Source organism: Lycium barbarum, chromosome 7 (genome assembly GCF_019175385.1).
Source record: "Lycium barbarum isolate Lr01 chromosome 7, ASM1917538v2, whole genome shotgun sequence".
NCBI lineage: Eukaryota > Viridiplantae > Streptophyta > Magnoliopsida > Solanales > Solanaceae > Lycium > Lycium barbarum.
The window spans coordinates 126,547,148-126,560,916 of NC_083343.1; the positions used below are offsets into that span (position 1 = coordinate 126,547,148).

A 13,769-nucleotide genomic window follows, 5' to 3' on the forward strand; every position below is an offset into this window, starting at 1 on the left:
GGCTTATAATGAGAGTTGAAAAGAATTGAATATGATTATTATCCCAATACTTTAGAGTTGGTTAGTTGCTTATCTATTGAGTCTCAAAAGATGCATTGCATATATGTGGTTGCTTATTATTCTGCTCGTGCTTATCGCTATATCCTTCACTGAGTCCCGGGCCAGGACACGTTCTCGTGCGCACATCTACTATATTATTACCGAGTCCCTCATTAAAGGGGCGGGACACGTATATGTTTATGTTTATGATGCTATGACTATATTCACCGAGTCCCTCACTAGAGGGCCGGGACACGTTATATATATATGATGATATGATGATGTGATGATATGATGACATGATGATATGGAGATGGTGGCCAGGAGGGCATATTCCCTATTACCGAGTCCCTTATTAAAGGGCCGGGACACGTCTATGTTTATGTTTGTGATGCTATGATTTTAATTACCGAGTCCCTTATTAAAGGGCTGGGACACGTTATATATGTTATATACAGAATGATTATGCAGCTTTGATTACAAAACTCTATAACGATATTGATATGAGATTTATACTGATGAAATATGTCCAAAGGCAAGTTTTATGAATTTTTGATTGTTGCATTGGGTCCTACATACTTTGTCTCCTTATGAGTCTATTACTACATTTCATGCTTTACATACTCAGTACATACTCCGTACTGACCCCCTTTCTTCGGGGGGCTGCGTTCATGCCCGCAGGTACAGACGCTCGTTTTGGAGATCCGTCAGCTTAGGGTACCTATTCAGCTATTTTGGACTGCTCCTTTGTTCCGGAACTAGCTTGTGGTATAACTCCCTTGTGTTGTATTCATATGTGTTTAATTGGGTACGGCGGGGCCCTGTCCAACCATATGATACAGTCATTACTCTTAGAGGTCTGTGGACATCTTTGTGGGTCTGTATGTAGTTGTTGATGCGTTGTGTGACTATGATTTATGTTTGGGGCGTACCCATTCGTAATGGCAGCCTTGTCGGCTTGCATATATATGTATGTTTGGTATGTTGCATATCGTGGCAGCCTTGTCGGCTTGCGTAGAAAAATATATGTTGTTGTTTAAAAATTGTAACTCCTCAGGAGACAGGTGCCTACGACATACAAAAAAAAAAAAATTGACAGCTTTAAAACAACACCATACCTTTTTATACAAATAAGTTCATGACATACTAGTTATAAATGATTACAGTTAACCGGCAATATGAGTATCCAATTCGGGCACTAGTCACGGCCTACGGGGTTGGGTCGTGACACTAAACTCATCATCAATAGCGAGATCGGCTTCAGCTAAAGATGGTTGAACTCCCTCTTCAATTTCTAAAAATGTATAAATTTGACTAACCAAATTTTTAGTATAAAACACTTTTAAACAAGGATTTAAAAAGGGAACCCAATATAAATAAAGTTGGGATGGGAAAAAAATACTTCTTAAATTTGATTATCATTTCAAAAATAGCCACTTGATAATCGGGTTTATATTTATACTCTTGTAAAACTCTAGCTATTTTCGCTAAGTAGGCTAAAATTCCGGTTACCGTGGGATAGAATTGTCTAGAAAAAGCAAGAGTTGCATTATAAAATTTTTCTAAGAGTTCAATACATTCTTTAACATCTTCCCAATGCCTAAAGATTAACCAATCCTCACTATCAGTATTATATTTGTTGTGAACTTGTTGTATGGGAATCCTATACTCATATGCTTGTTGTAGCATAATGTAAGTGTAGTTCCACCGAGTCTCAATTTCTACTTGAATTTTCCTAGGTCTAAGGTTATTTTCCACACAAGCATTCTTAAAATCTCTGATTCTTCCCCTATTACCATTACAAAAAAGAAACGCAATAGCATTTCTAACTTTTTGAATAGAATCATCAAAATGCACAAGACCATCTTTAACAATTAAATTTAAAATGTGACAACTACATCTTACATGAAAAATATTTCTTAGAGGAGGGTTTATTTCTCTTTTTAAAAGACCAATTGCCTTTGTATTATTAGAAGCATTATCTAAAGCAATACAAAGTGTTTTTCTATAAATGTTAAAAAATCTCATTATAGTAGACATTGAATCGGCTAAAAATTTTTCATCGTGACGACCTTTTCCTTCGTCATATAAAAAAGCTATAATTCTTTTTTGCATAACCCAGTTGTCATCAACCCAATGACATGTAATAGCAAAAAAATCTAAATGGTTAATACTAAGACCCAAATCAGAGGTAAGACAAACATTACAATTTAAAGAATTAAATACATGGCGCAAATAAAATCTATATTTTTTAAACAAATCTATAACATCGGCTCTACAAGTACTTCTAGGAATACCCTCAAATAACGGGTTATAACAACGTTGAATGTAAGTAACAAACCCCAAACCCGAGGGAAAGGAAAATGGTAAACAATCATAAACTACCATTTTAGCTATTTCTACGGGTTCTTTTTTCTTGTCATACTTAAAATTTCTACCGGTTCGTGGGTCTATCGTCATTTGAATCCCCCCCACATTTGAACCCGTTTGTTCTCCCCAAATATCCATATGTTTGGTTCTCATGTGAGCATTTAGTGTACCCGTTCCACCATCCTTACCAGTTCCTTGCTTAAAACTAAATACTTGTCCACATAGGGTACACGTAGTTGTTTGGTTTTCCCTATTCTTAGTCATAAATTTCCAAACTTTAATTGTTGGCTTACGAGTTCTAGGCGGTTTGTCTTGTGTATGTGATTGTGCAGGACATGTATCTCCTATGGGATTTTCGGGGGGTTGTGTTTCATCATCATCATCTAAGTCTTCATTAAAAGTGTCGGTAAAATGTTGTTGCATTGCCTCATGACCTAAAAGTGGATTATTTCCACCAACATCAATACCTAAATTAGGTGTTTCTTCTACAAATATTTCCTCATTAAGCGCACCCCTAACAGTACGACTACTACTACCGGCACCACGTCTTAATCTCTTTGACATTATTAAATAGAATTAATTTAAATCACAATCAAATAAATCACAAGAAAATAAATTACAACAAATGAAATTGCTAAAATTAAATTGCGAAAAATAAATTGCTAGAATTAAATTGCGAAAAATAAAGATAGAGTTGGAACGAAGGTACCAAATTGCCGGATTAATTTCCAACAAAGTGAAGGCGGCTAGAATTGCAAATCCACCAAAGCTACTTCGGATTGTTGCAAAATCACCAACTCCACCAACAATATTATAATTGCAAAATTAATAATTGAAAGTTGAAACTATAATAAGACTTTGTGGCTAATTATTGCAAAGAAACTATAATTGAGAGATTGAAATTTGAGAGAAAGATGAAGAAGAGTGAATTGATGTGAATTAAAATGAAAATGAAGAAGGGTTTATATAGGGGTGTGGATGGGTTAAAGTGTTAAAAAAAAATTTGGGGGCCAAAAATTAAAAAACTGACCGTTTGGCAACGGCCATTTTTGCAAATGGACCGTTGCCAACGGTCCATTAAGGCCCAACGGCTCTTTCCCTTTTTTTTTTTTTTTTTTTTAATTTTCACTAGTTAAATCGGTCCGGTTCCGGTTTTCAAAATATTGAAACCGGACCGGTAAACAGTTACACGGTTAACCGGTTCTACCGGTTCCGATTTAACCGGTCCGGTTACCGGTTAAAACCGGTTAGCCCGAACCGGTTGCCACCTTTAGGCAAAATCTGCTTGGTATTGTAGGTTAGAAAATCTAACTCCCTCGGTTTACTTTTACTTATTGGACTGTACGCTCCTTAAAAAATAATAAATAAAATGTATAATTATCATAATATTTATATTAATTGGTATATTGTTTTAATGGTTTTGGAAAATAATTTTGAATTAGTAATTAATACTAAGGGTAAAAGTGAAAAAATAAATTATTTTTCTCTTAATATGAGAAAGTGGACAAGTAAAAGTAAAAATCTATTTTTGGAATAGTGGACAAGTAAAAGCGAACGGAGGGAGTAAACTTATAAATACCAATTTTTTGTGTTCAATTATAAATTGGTACTCTCTCCGCCCCATTTAAGCGGTTTAGTTTAAATGGACACATGAAGTTTAAGAAAAGAATTTTTGAATGTTATGGTATTAAATTAAAGATGTGTGTAGTCTTTCAAATTTTGTGGTCTAAAACATATCAAAACTTACTAAAAAATGATACTCTTTTTGAGACAGATAAAAAGAGAAAATAAGACATTTAGGGCCCGTTTGGCCATAAGAATTATTCATTTTTTTTCAGAATAAGCGTTTGGCCATGAAAATTCCAAATATAACTTGAAGTTATATTCCGAAATTTGAAAACTTGTTTTTCAAATTTTTCACTTTTTTCACAACCAGAACAACTACTCCCTCAGTCCCATCATAAGTGTCACCTTAGCCAAAAATTTTTATCTCATAATAAGTTTCATCTTAGGAAATCACGACATAAATTGGCTAGTATTTTCAGTTCTACCCTTAGACAATAAAGTAACATCTAAATGATCATTGGAAAAGCTACATAATAACTTAGTATTGTTGGATTTCTAATGTCCAAAGGTTTACTTCTTGTGTATGCTCTAATGAAAAAGTAAAAGCAATTTATTTTTATTATATAGGGATAATTTGATAAATTTCACATTGCATTATTGATTTCTTAATATGCGTATTTCAAAGCGCAGGTTTGAAACCCTATACCTATACAAGGGGCTGGTCTCGATCTCGCTTGGTGGAAAATTATGGCCAAACAGAACTCTAACTCCAACTCTAAAATTTCAAAAAAAAGTTTTTTTTTTTTTTTTTTTTTGATTTGTATGGCCAAACGCCCACATAAATTGAGACGGAGATGGTATTAATTGAAACCTAGGTAGAATGAAAAAGGTTGCGCCGTCATTTCCACTTGCAAGGGCAATCAATGTAACCATTAAAAAGCAAAGCATGTGTGATGCGTCTGTCAATTGGGGCAGACAATTAACAGAGAAAAAGGAATTTAATAACGAAAAATAATAAAGTTACCCTCAACGTGCTGTCACCACGGCTATAAAGTTGTACGTACAAACTATAGTACTCTACGTTTCCAAAGACATTAGTTATATAAGGAAAAAAAAGTTATGTGAGACTCCTTTTTATGATAAAAGGTAGACTAAAAATTTATAAATCTAAAGATATAAGATATGGGTTCACTTTTTTATCCACAAAAGGTATCTCACACAATTAATGTCAAATATGTGAGATACATAGTAAAATTTATCATAAATATTCTATTTCTACCCTAATTAACAAATGTGATTGCACGGCGGATATATACTTTTGGAAAAGTGGTACATATAATATTTTAATCGAATTCACGTTGACTGAGAGAGGAAAGTAAAATATTTTATAAAATATAACACAAGTTCATTTGGTATTTATATTTTTGAGCTCAATGTGATAACGTAACCCGAAGACAAACATGAAATTTATTGAGCAAAAACGGAGAATACATGCCATATATTTTGAGTTGTGACGGTAAATGAACTATCATTTCTTTGAGATCAAATATATATAGACTCATGTGCCTGAATTGGTGAAACGTTACTCCTTCATTATATTTTATATATAGGGTAGAGATTTTTAAATTTTGTGACCTAAAATAAGGTGTAGCTATTTGTAATTATAGTGACTTCTCTATGATAAGCTTAAAGTTTAAAGTTAAATAATTTTAAATAAATAACAATAATAATTATTTCGGGACAAACTAGAAAGTAAAGCACACCACATAAACTAAAGTATTAAGAATAAAATTTAAATTTCATGCATCAACAGCCTATAAAATATTTACGCAATAAAGTTACGTATTGGATAATATATATATATATATATCCTCGAAACATCAATAGAGCAGAGCTTGACAGAAAATTCAAGAACTAATGTTATTTTTCTTATTCTTATTAAATACAGTTGAATTAATTCTCGAACGAAATTATTTAATTCTTAATTTAATAATATTGATACAGGCTAGAAATAAAAATAAGGACCTCTGGCCATAAGAATTTTTCATTTTTTTTCCAAAAAACGTTTTCACTTTATTTGGAAATTGATGATTGGCTATGAAAATTCTAAATACAACTTGAAGTTGTATTTGGAATTTGAAAAACACATAAAAACATGTTTTTACTTTTTTTCACTCTGTTAACTTTCAATACATTTAAACAACAAAATATGTTTTGCCAAAACTATAACCAAATACAACTCTATCTTCAACTTTAACTTCAAAATTCAAATAAAGGCCTACTAAATATGATACGGATTTAGCATCTTCGACTTACATTTTATTCTTTGCAGTCACATTATCTGTTTATTCAGCTTTAAAGGAAAACTGACAAGGAATTCCGATATATAATTTCTTATACTTAGGTGGAAAGTATAAGAAAAGGGAAAAGTATACCAAGTACCTGTCAGTTTACCGCATTGTGCTAAAACACTGTATTTAATTTTGTATAATAAGGTTCCAGTTGTTATATCTTTTTCTTTTCACCTATTAAACCACAAATTATATTTAAGTATCCGTTGTTTATTTCTTTCAATGTTCTTCCGTATTCCGCTTCTTTACTATTTTTCTGTCTTATTCTAAGTGGTATATTTTTCTTTATAATTTATTTGAAAAAAGTTATCTTTCAAAATTTAGAATGATTTAAGTTAACATTTCTCATATCTTAATGAAATAATTTATAATCATATAAATATTTATAATTTTTTGCTAAACCAAAAATATTATTGAAGTGTTTTTAAAATTCCGTATCTAATCAAATATTGTTACACGAAATAAGGTTGATGGAGTATGTTCAAGTTTGAATCATCAACCAAAATCTTCTAAGGAGCTGTTAGGATATGATTTGATATCATGATATGAAATCAGTGATTTGAAGTTGAAGTTTTGTTTGGATATGCAATTTGGGATTTGAATTCATGATATGAACTTAAAAATGAAATTTTGTACAAATTACATAAACAAATGTTGATTTGAAATCAGAATATGAAATCATGATTTTATATCGCATGACCAAACGCCTACTAAGTCACTCTTCTAGCTGAACAAATTTTCTTGGTTGCATTTTTTTTAGTTGTATTACAATATGATGTTGAACCTGTAACAATAAATCAATTACTACCATTTAAACCCGTTATCAAGTAATTATGATGATTAAATATTAACTTGTAATTCTCATATATATGACTTGAGTGGGTAAATGCATTTTTAAGCGTCTATATGAAACATAAATTAATTTTGTTATTATATAGAGAACTATGTTATTCTGCGTTAGTGACGGGTGTGGCTACTTTATTGTAAGTGAGATTATCTTTCAAAACTAAATTAAATGAGGAAACAATTTTGTCCTATTACACTATGTTTGGTATGAGGAATCACTTCAATTCTTCCTATTTAAACTATTTTTAATTTTTCGGCGCTCTTTTGCATATTAAGTAAGAATAAAATTGTTGATTCGAAGGATAACTCATTCTAAGAAATTCCTAGGATCACCTTGTGATTATTCTTATTCAGCAAATCGCTTCTGTGGTTTAATTAATTAATTTGGTCATTTTAAAGTTTTCTCTGTTTCCTTCTTTTAGTCGAGTACCATTGATTCCTTCTCTTCAAGGGGGAATTGGATTCTGTCTTGGACGAGTGTTCTTCGTTCAAAGTCCAGATAATTTTTTTCTTCTTTGTTATCAAGATTTGACATCTCCAAATACACCTTTTTAGATGGTTACACATGATAAATAGCAACTATACCTTCCGTGCCTTTATATATTTATATAATATGGTCAGGTATTGTAATGAATAAAAAATTACTTCGGAGGAAATAATGTTAAGAGCAACCTTATTTCATGGGCAAGTGGATTTACATTATTTTTCCGTTACGTCTCATTACGATCCAAACTCATGGCACGTATTGTTTGCTTTGGCTCAACAAATTTCACGAATATGTCCTTTGAACTACACCATCACTGAGGCCAAAAGCACACACATCATGTAAACTTGTGCTACGCTTTATAAAGCTCTTCACTTTCCCCTTCCATTTCGATGTAAGATTCGCCTAAAGGTGCGTGTAACATGCACCCCTTCTTCGAAAGCTTGCCAGCCTAGAAGCCCCAATCCTTCTCTTTGGCCCGTCCACCCTGGCCTATCGTTCGTCATGGGTGTCCCATTCACCTCCACCCCCACTCAGCGTCCACGCTGTTTTCCCCACCACTATACTAAGGGAGCATCAGGATTTGATAGCATACTTGTCATGACCAAGCACATGAAATATATTATTCACTTTGACCAACAAATGTTACATATTTGTTTGTCGGGTTAATCCATCATCGAGCCTAAAAACGTGCGTACCATGCGAATTTGCTATGCCTTATAAAGCTCTTCATTTTTCTCTCCCATTCTGTTATGGGATTGCCTGAGGCATAACATATTAACACATACCGCTTCTTCGGAAGCTAATTTTTAGCTAAAAGGCATGCTAGTCCTTCTATTTTGCCCTCTCTGTCATGGGTGTCACGGTCTGAATAACTCCAAACTCAAAGTGACAATATTCTTGGGTCTACAATAATTAAGGTCTAAGTTAATAAAAGTTCCGAACCGATCTAATAGCCAAAAATATGTACTCTCATCTGGTGTTCATATCAAACTAAACAATTTGATTTTATCAACTGATAAATTAAAATGAGTATATCACTAATTAACCATGATTAGCTAGCTCTTTTTCTTTATCCTCCTCTCTAAGTTAAGCAATTCATCTAGCGATGTCTTTTCTACATCACAAGTACTAGATGTGAAACAAAACATATATCGAGATACCGTTAGATGATACACGATATTAAATTATTTTACTATTTCGTTTAAAAGTTTAAGCTGTTAGAGAAGTACATTTTTAATTACTTAAATATATCAGGGCTTAACATGTTCTTTTACATCTAAGTTTGACTTTTTTTCGTGGATCAACAAATATTTTTGACTTCTCTGGATCTCGATGTATTTTGAATCTATGATCTCTTACCAGCTCAAATACACGTTGAATTGAATTGGATTACCATCTCATATATGAGTACCTCATGTTTACAAAAGTAAAACAAAAATCAAAAGAGCAACATGAAAAAGAAGACAAGACAATCATCAAGGAGAAGATACCTATTTTTTTTTTTCCCCAACACAGAATCAAATGCCTCGCTGTAAAGCGAAAATTGAGGTGAAAATTTAAGGTTTAAGATATTTGGCAGAAAGATACTAAACACATGGCCTACAAATCATAGTGGGGTTTCTGTTGATCTTAGCTAGGAGAAAATGAAGTTAAAAAATGGCTTCAAAAGCAACAAATACTTTATGGATAAATTAAAAAAAATATCGAGTCTTCTTAATGCCAATGTTTGCGTGTTTTCTCAGTGTGTTAGATACGACAAAAATCATTCTTCATGAATGAATATATTTCAAAAATATATATTAAAGTTAGTAGTAATAATATTATCAAATAAGGGAGTATATATTTTCATGGAAATATTTTTGTACGACTGATTAACAATAATGTTAAATGTTAGTTGGAGTAATTGTATCTAACCTTTCCTATGCTTTTTCTTGAGCCGAGGGTCTTCCGGAAACAGCCTCCCTACTTAAGATAGGGATAAGATCTGCATATAATCTACCCTCCCTAGACCCCACATTGTGGGACTCACTGGGTATGTTGTTGTTGTTAGTTGAAGCAATTAATATGAAGTTTAAAGTTAAGAGATATATTTAGAAGGAAAATGACTTCCAAAATGACTTTCGTCCATATGTGAGGGAAGTCATTTTCTACATTTAATAAAAGTTTTGGTACTAACCAAATCAGTAAATAACCTAAAAATTGGGTGGAATGACCAGTTTTCAGAACTGTTATTAATTTTTAGTCACCGTTGGAAAAGTGATAGGGAAATTACAAGCGAAGTAAAGTGAACAAAAATACCCACTTAAAATACGGAAGAACTTAAAATGGTTTGAACTCCATCAATTGTTTCTTGATTTTAAAACTCGAGCAAATTTTTGAATCCCATGAACAATTCATTGAGTTACACTTGTCAAATTTTCGAATTTCAGAACCGTTTACTAGAGTTGTTTCGTATTTTTCGAATTTCAGAACCGTTTACTAGAGTTGTTTCGTATTTTAATTTTTATAGTTGTTCAAAAACTCATCCATTCAAAATAATGGTTAAATGTTATAAGTAATAGCTTTTAAAATTATATATAGCTAATATTTAATAACAAATGTTAAAAGTAGCTATTCACCCTCTTCGTCCAAAATGATTTCCTCAAGGAAACTAGAAAAGACTTGAATAAGGTCCATATATGCCTGCGTACTATGTGAAATTACATGGATTTGCCCGTCATTTAAAGGTCAGTCCACCCATGCCCCAAACGTTACAATATGGGCTATACATGCCCTTACACTAACAGACCCCACTAAAAGTCGGGTCCCTCTTTTTTTCCACCCAAGCCCGCGACCTGCCCCAAAATAACCCGACCCCCCACCAAATATAATTCATCCGCCTTTTTCTTTTCCATCTCATTTCCCTCTCTCTCTTCTTCACTTCTTACTAGGGTTTTGTCGCCGTTTCAGATTTTTCTGATCGAAGAAGGGGTTTTGTTGCTGTTTCCGGTGGTATTAGTTAAGGTATAAGTTTTTATACATCTATTTCTCTTTTGTATGCTAGTTAAGGTTTTTTTTTTTGAACTGTTTGTGTGTAGGTTAGGTTAGGGTTTATATTCTATGCTAGAATCAAGTAAAGTATTCTTCTTTATAGTTGTTTACATACCTTTATATACTAAAGAACACATGTTTGGTCAGTAAAGGTGAGTTTTTTTTGGTTGTTGTGGTCCTTTAAAGTTGATGATGTATATTCTATGCTAGAATCAAGTAAAGTATTCTTCTTTATAGTTATTTATGTACCTTTATATACTAAAGAACACATATTTGGTCAGTAAAGGTGAGTTTTTTTGGTTGTTGTGGTCCTTTAAAGTTGATGATGTTTCGGTAGTTGGGATAGATATTTGTTTATGGCTGTATTTACTGATGTGGTCCCATATTTGTGTCTTTTTCTATTGTTTTCATGTGTTGTCCGTGAAGATGATTGAGAAAGTGGACTTGGACTTTCACTATGAGGGTAATTGGGTCTTTTCACATGGCATAGTCTATAATAAAAATCCGATTCACACTTTGTCTGGTTGTGAAGCTTGTATGATTACTTATAAATCTGTGTGTGAAGAATTTACAAAACATTGTGAGTTTAGTGTTGTAAAACAACTTCTAGTGACTGGCCCCTCGGAGAGATATTACTTGGTTGTTGATGATGATGGTATAAGGATTCTACAATGCTTATTCTCTAAAGAATTCAAGGCTATTAACTTATTTGTTGTTGATGCAAGTGAACTAAAGGTCTTTGCCCAAACTGTTACTCATCATACAGAAACATTTTCCATAGACCTTGATATAGCCTCTAAGTGTGAGCATAGTCTTGGGGTAGTGATCAAGAAAAATCAGATGATTTTGAATCTGATTCTGCAGAACTTGAAGGGATTTGGAAAGAAAGAAAGAAGGTTGTAACTGATAAGTTGGAACAGTTTAAGGAATTAGAGCTAGGTATGACTTTCAAGGATGTGGATGAAGCTAGAACTGCAGTGAACTTTTATGCAATGGTCGATAAGAGAGGGTTGAGGTTAAAAAAAAATACAGATAGAACTAGGGCTAGTTACAACTGTCAAGATGGCTGCCCCTTTAGATTGTATATCTCAACAGATAACAAACATAACAACAGTTCCTTGAAAATCAAGACCTTTATTGATGAACACACATGTCAACCATCTTTCAAGAATCCTAGGGCTGATCAGAATTCTTTGGCTCAGTTGTTTAAGAGAAAGGTTTAATACAATCCTAAGTTCAAGGTGAAAGACATGAAAAGGGAGTTGGAGAATCTTTTTGAATTAAATGTGTCACAGGCTAAGCTTAAAAGGGCCACAGGGTTGGCCCTTTTGAAGTTAGAGGGCAGTTTTCTTGATGATTACAATAAACTTGAGGCTTTTGGGCAAGAGCTTAGACAATCTAACCCTGGCACTGATGTTGTGATTAATATATCAAGAAGTGCTCTTGAAAAAGGTAAAAGAAATTTTTTGAGGATATACATATGCTTCAATGCATTAAAGTTGGGTTGGAAAAGTGGGCTGAGACCATTGATTGTGTTGATGGTATATTTCTGAAGGGTAGATATAAGGGTCAGATGTTAGTGGCCCTTGCTCAAGACTCCATGAACCAATTTTATCCAATTGCTTGGGCTGTGGTAGACAAAGAAACTTCCATGACTTGGACTTGGTTTTTTCAGTGTTTGAAGCTTTCTTTGGAACAAAAAGATGGACTAGGGGTGACTTTCATCTCAGATATGCAAAAGGTAAGAGTTTCAATATTTTCTTTATTATGCAGTTTTTAATTTTTTGATTAGTATTAACTTATTTATGCTGTGATAGGGATTGATTGATGCTGTGAAGAATACATTTCCTGAATCTCACCATAGGTTTTGTGTGAGACACATTGAGGCCAATTGGCAGAAAAAGTGGAGAAGTGGACAAATGAAGAAGTTGATGTGGTGGTGTACTTGGAGCACTTATGAAGAAGAGTTCAAAGACCAACTAAGAAAGTTGGGTGAATTATCTAAGGAGGATAATTATTCTGCTGCCAAGGATCTCTTACACTTTCCTCCTCAAGCTTGGTGTAGAGCATATTTAGACACTCGGTGTAAAAATATGATGGTTGACAATAATTTCACTGAGTCGTTTAATTCATGGATTCTTCAAGCTAGAAGCATGCCAATTATCAAGATGCTGGAGGAAATTAGGATAAAGGTTATGAATTTTTTAGTTAAAAATGAAGATGAAATCAGGTGAATTCCTCACTGTTCAGTTAAAACTTCATTTCTATTTGATTTTCTGTTTACCTTAATCTATTATTTGACTGTTTTTTAACAGGAAATGGAGGGATGACTTTAGTCCACAAGCTGTAAAGTTGTCTAATGACTATAGGGCAATTACTCATTATTGCAAGGTTGAGTTTAATGGTGACTTTGGCTATGAAATATCTGAAGGTGATGATAGGCATATTGTTGATCTTTCTCAGAAAAGATGCACATGTAGAGTTTGGCAACTATCAGGAATCCCTTGCCCCCATGCTATCAAAGCTATGTTGTATGACAAGGTATCAAATTAATCTATTTCAAGGTGTATAGTTTTTTGGTTTTGAAGTTGTATCAAGTTAACTAATTAGTGGTATTTATTGGTTTTGAAGGGTGAAGCTGAGGATGATATACACTGGTTCGACAGCAAGGAGGCATATTCCTTGACTTACAAGAACAAGTTGCAACCTGTTAGAGGACAACAATTCTGGAAAATTACTGAAGCTCAAGACAGTGGGCAGGCCTAAAGTCAAAAGAGATAGAGTAGTTGATGAAGCAACGAAAAGGAAAGGGGAGTGGAATCTATCAAGGAGAGGTATTGTTATGACATGCAGCAACTGTGGTGATGTGAACCACAATGCTAGAGGCTATTTCAAGGTAAAACAGTCTTTTAATTTCTCTATTCAGAATTTATTCTTGGCAAATTCTTACCTAGTTATCCTTTGATAACAACAAAAAGTTGGTGAAGAGGGTTCAAGTAAAGGAAAGTAAAAGGGTGCCTCAAACATTGCATCATCCTCCACAAGACTTTGATAACTGGTTGGAATAATTCTTCAACCAT

At 33.3% G+C, this 13,769-nt stretch overlaps 1 protein-coding gene across 1 annotated transcript; it reads left to right on the top strand.

Moving 5' to 3' along the window:
• Positions 1-11,939: 11,939 nt before the first annotated feature.
• LOC132601913 (uncharacterized) lies at positions 11,940-13,455 on the top strand. Its single transcript, XM_060314962.1, has 5 exons — positions 11,940-12,141; positions 12,189-12,430; positions 12,507-12,919; positions 13,005-13,230; positions 13,321-13,455. The coding sequence occupies exons 1-5, from the start codon at positions 11,940-11,942 to the stop codon at positions 13,453-13,455; spliced, it is 1,218 nt and encodes a 405-aa protein (XP_060170945.1).
• The last annotated feature ends 314 nt before the right edge of the window (positions 13,456-13,769 follow it).

Bases quoted from the DNA above. Each gene is read 5' to 3' on its own strand.
- LOC132601913 (XM_060314962.1), top strand. From the start codon at position 11,940: ATGAAAAGGGAGTTGGAGAATCTTTTTGAATTAAATGTGTCACAGGCT. The intron at 12,142-12,188 runs GTAAAAGAAATT...AATGCATTAAAG, and splicing joins AAGAAGTGCTCTTGAAAAAG to TTGGGTTGGAAAAGTGGGCT. The intron at 12,920-13,004 runs GTGAATTCCTCA...GTTTTTTAACAG, and splicing joins AAAAATGAAGATGAAATCAG to GAAATGGAGGGATGACTTTA.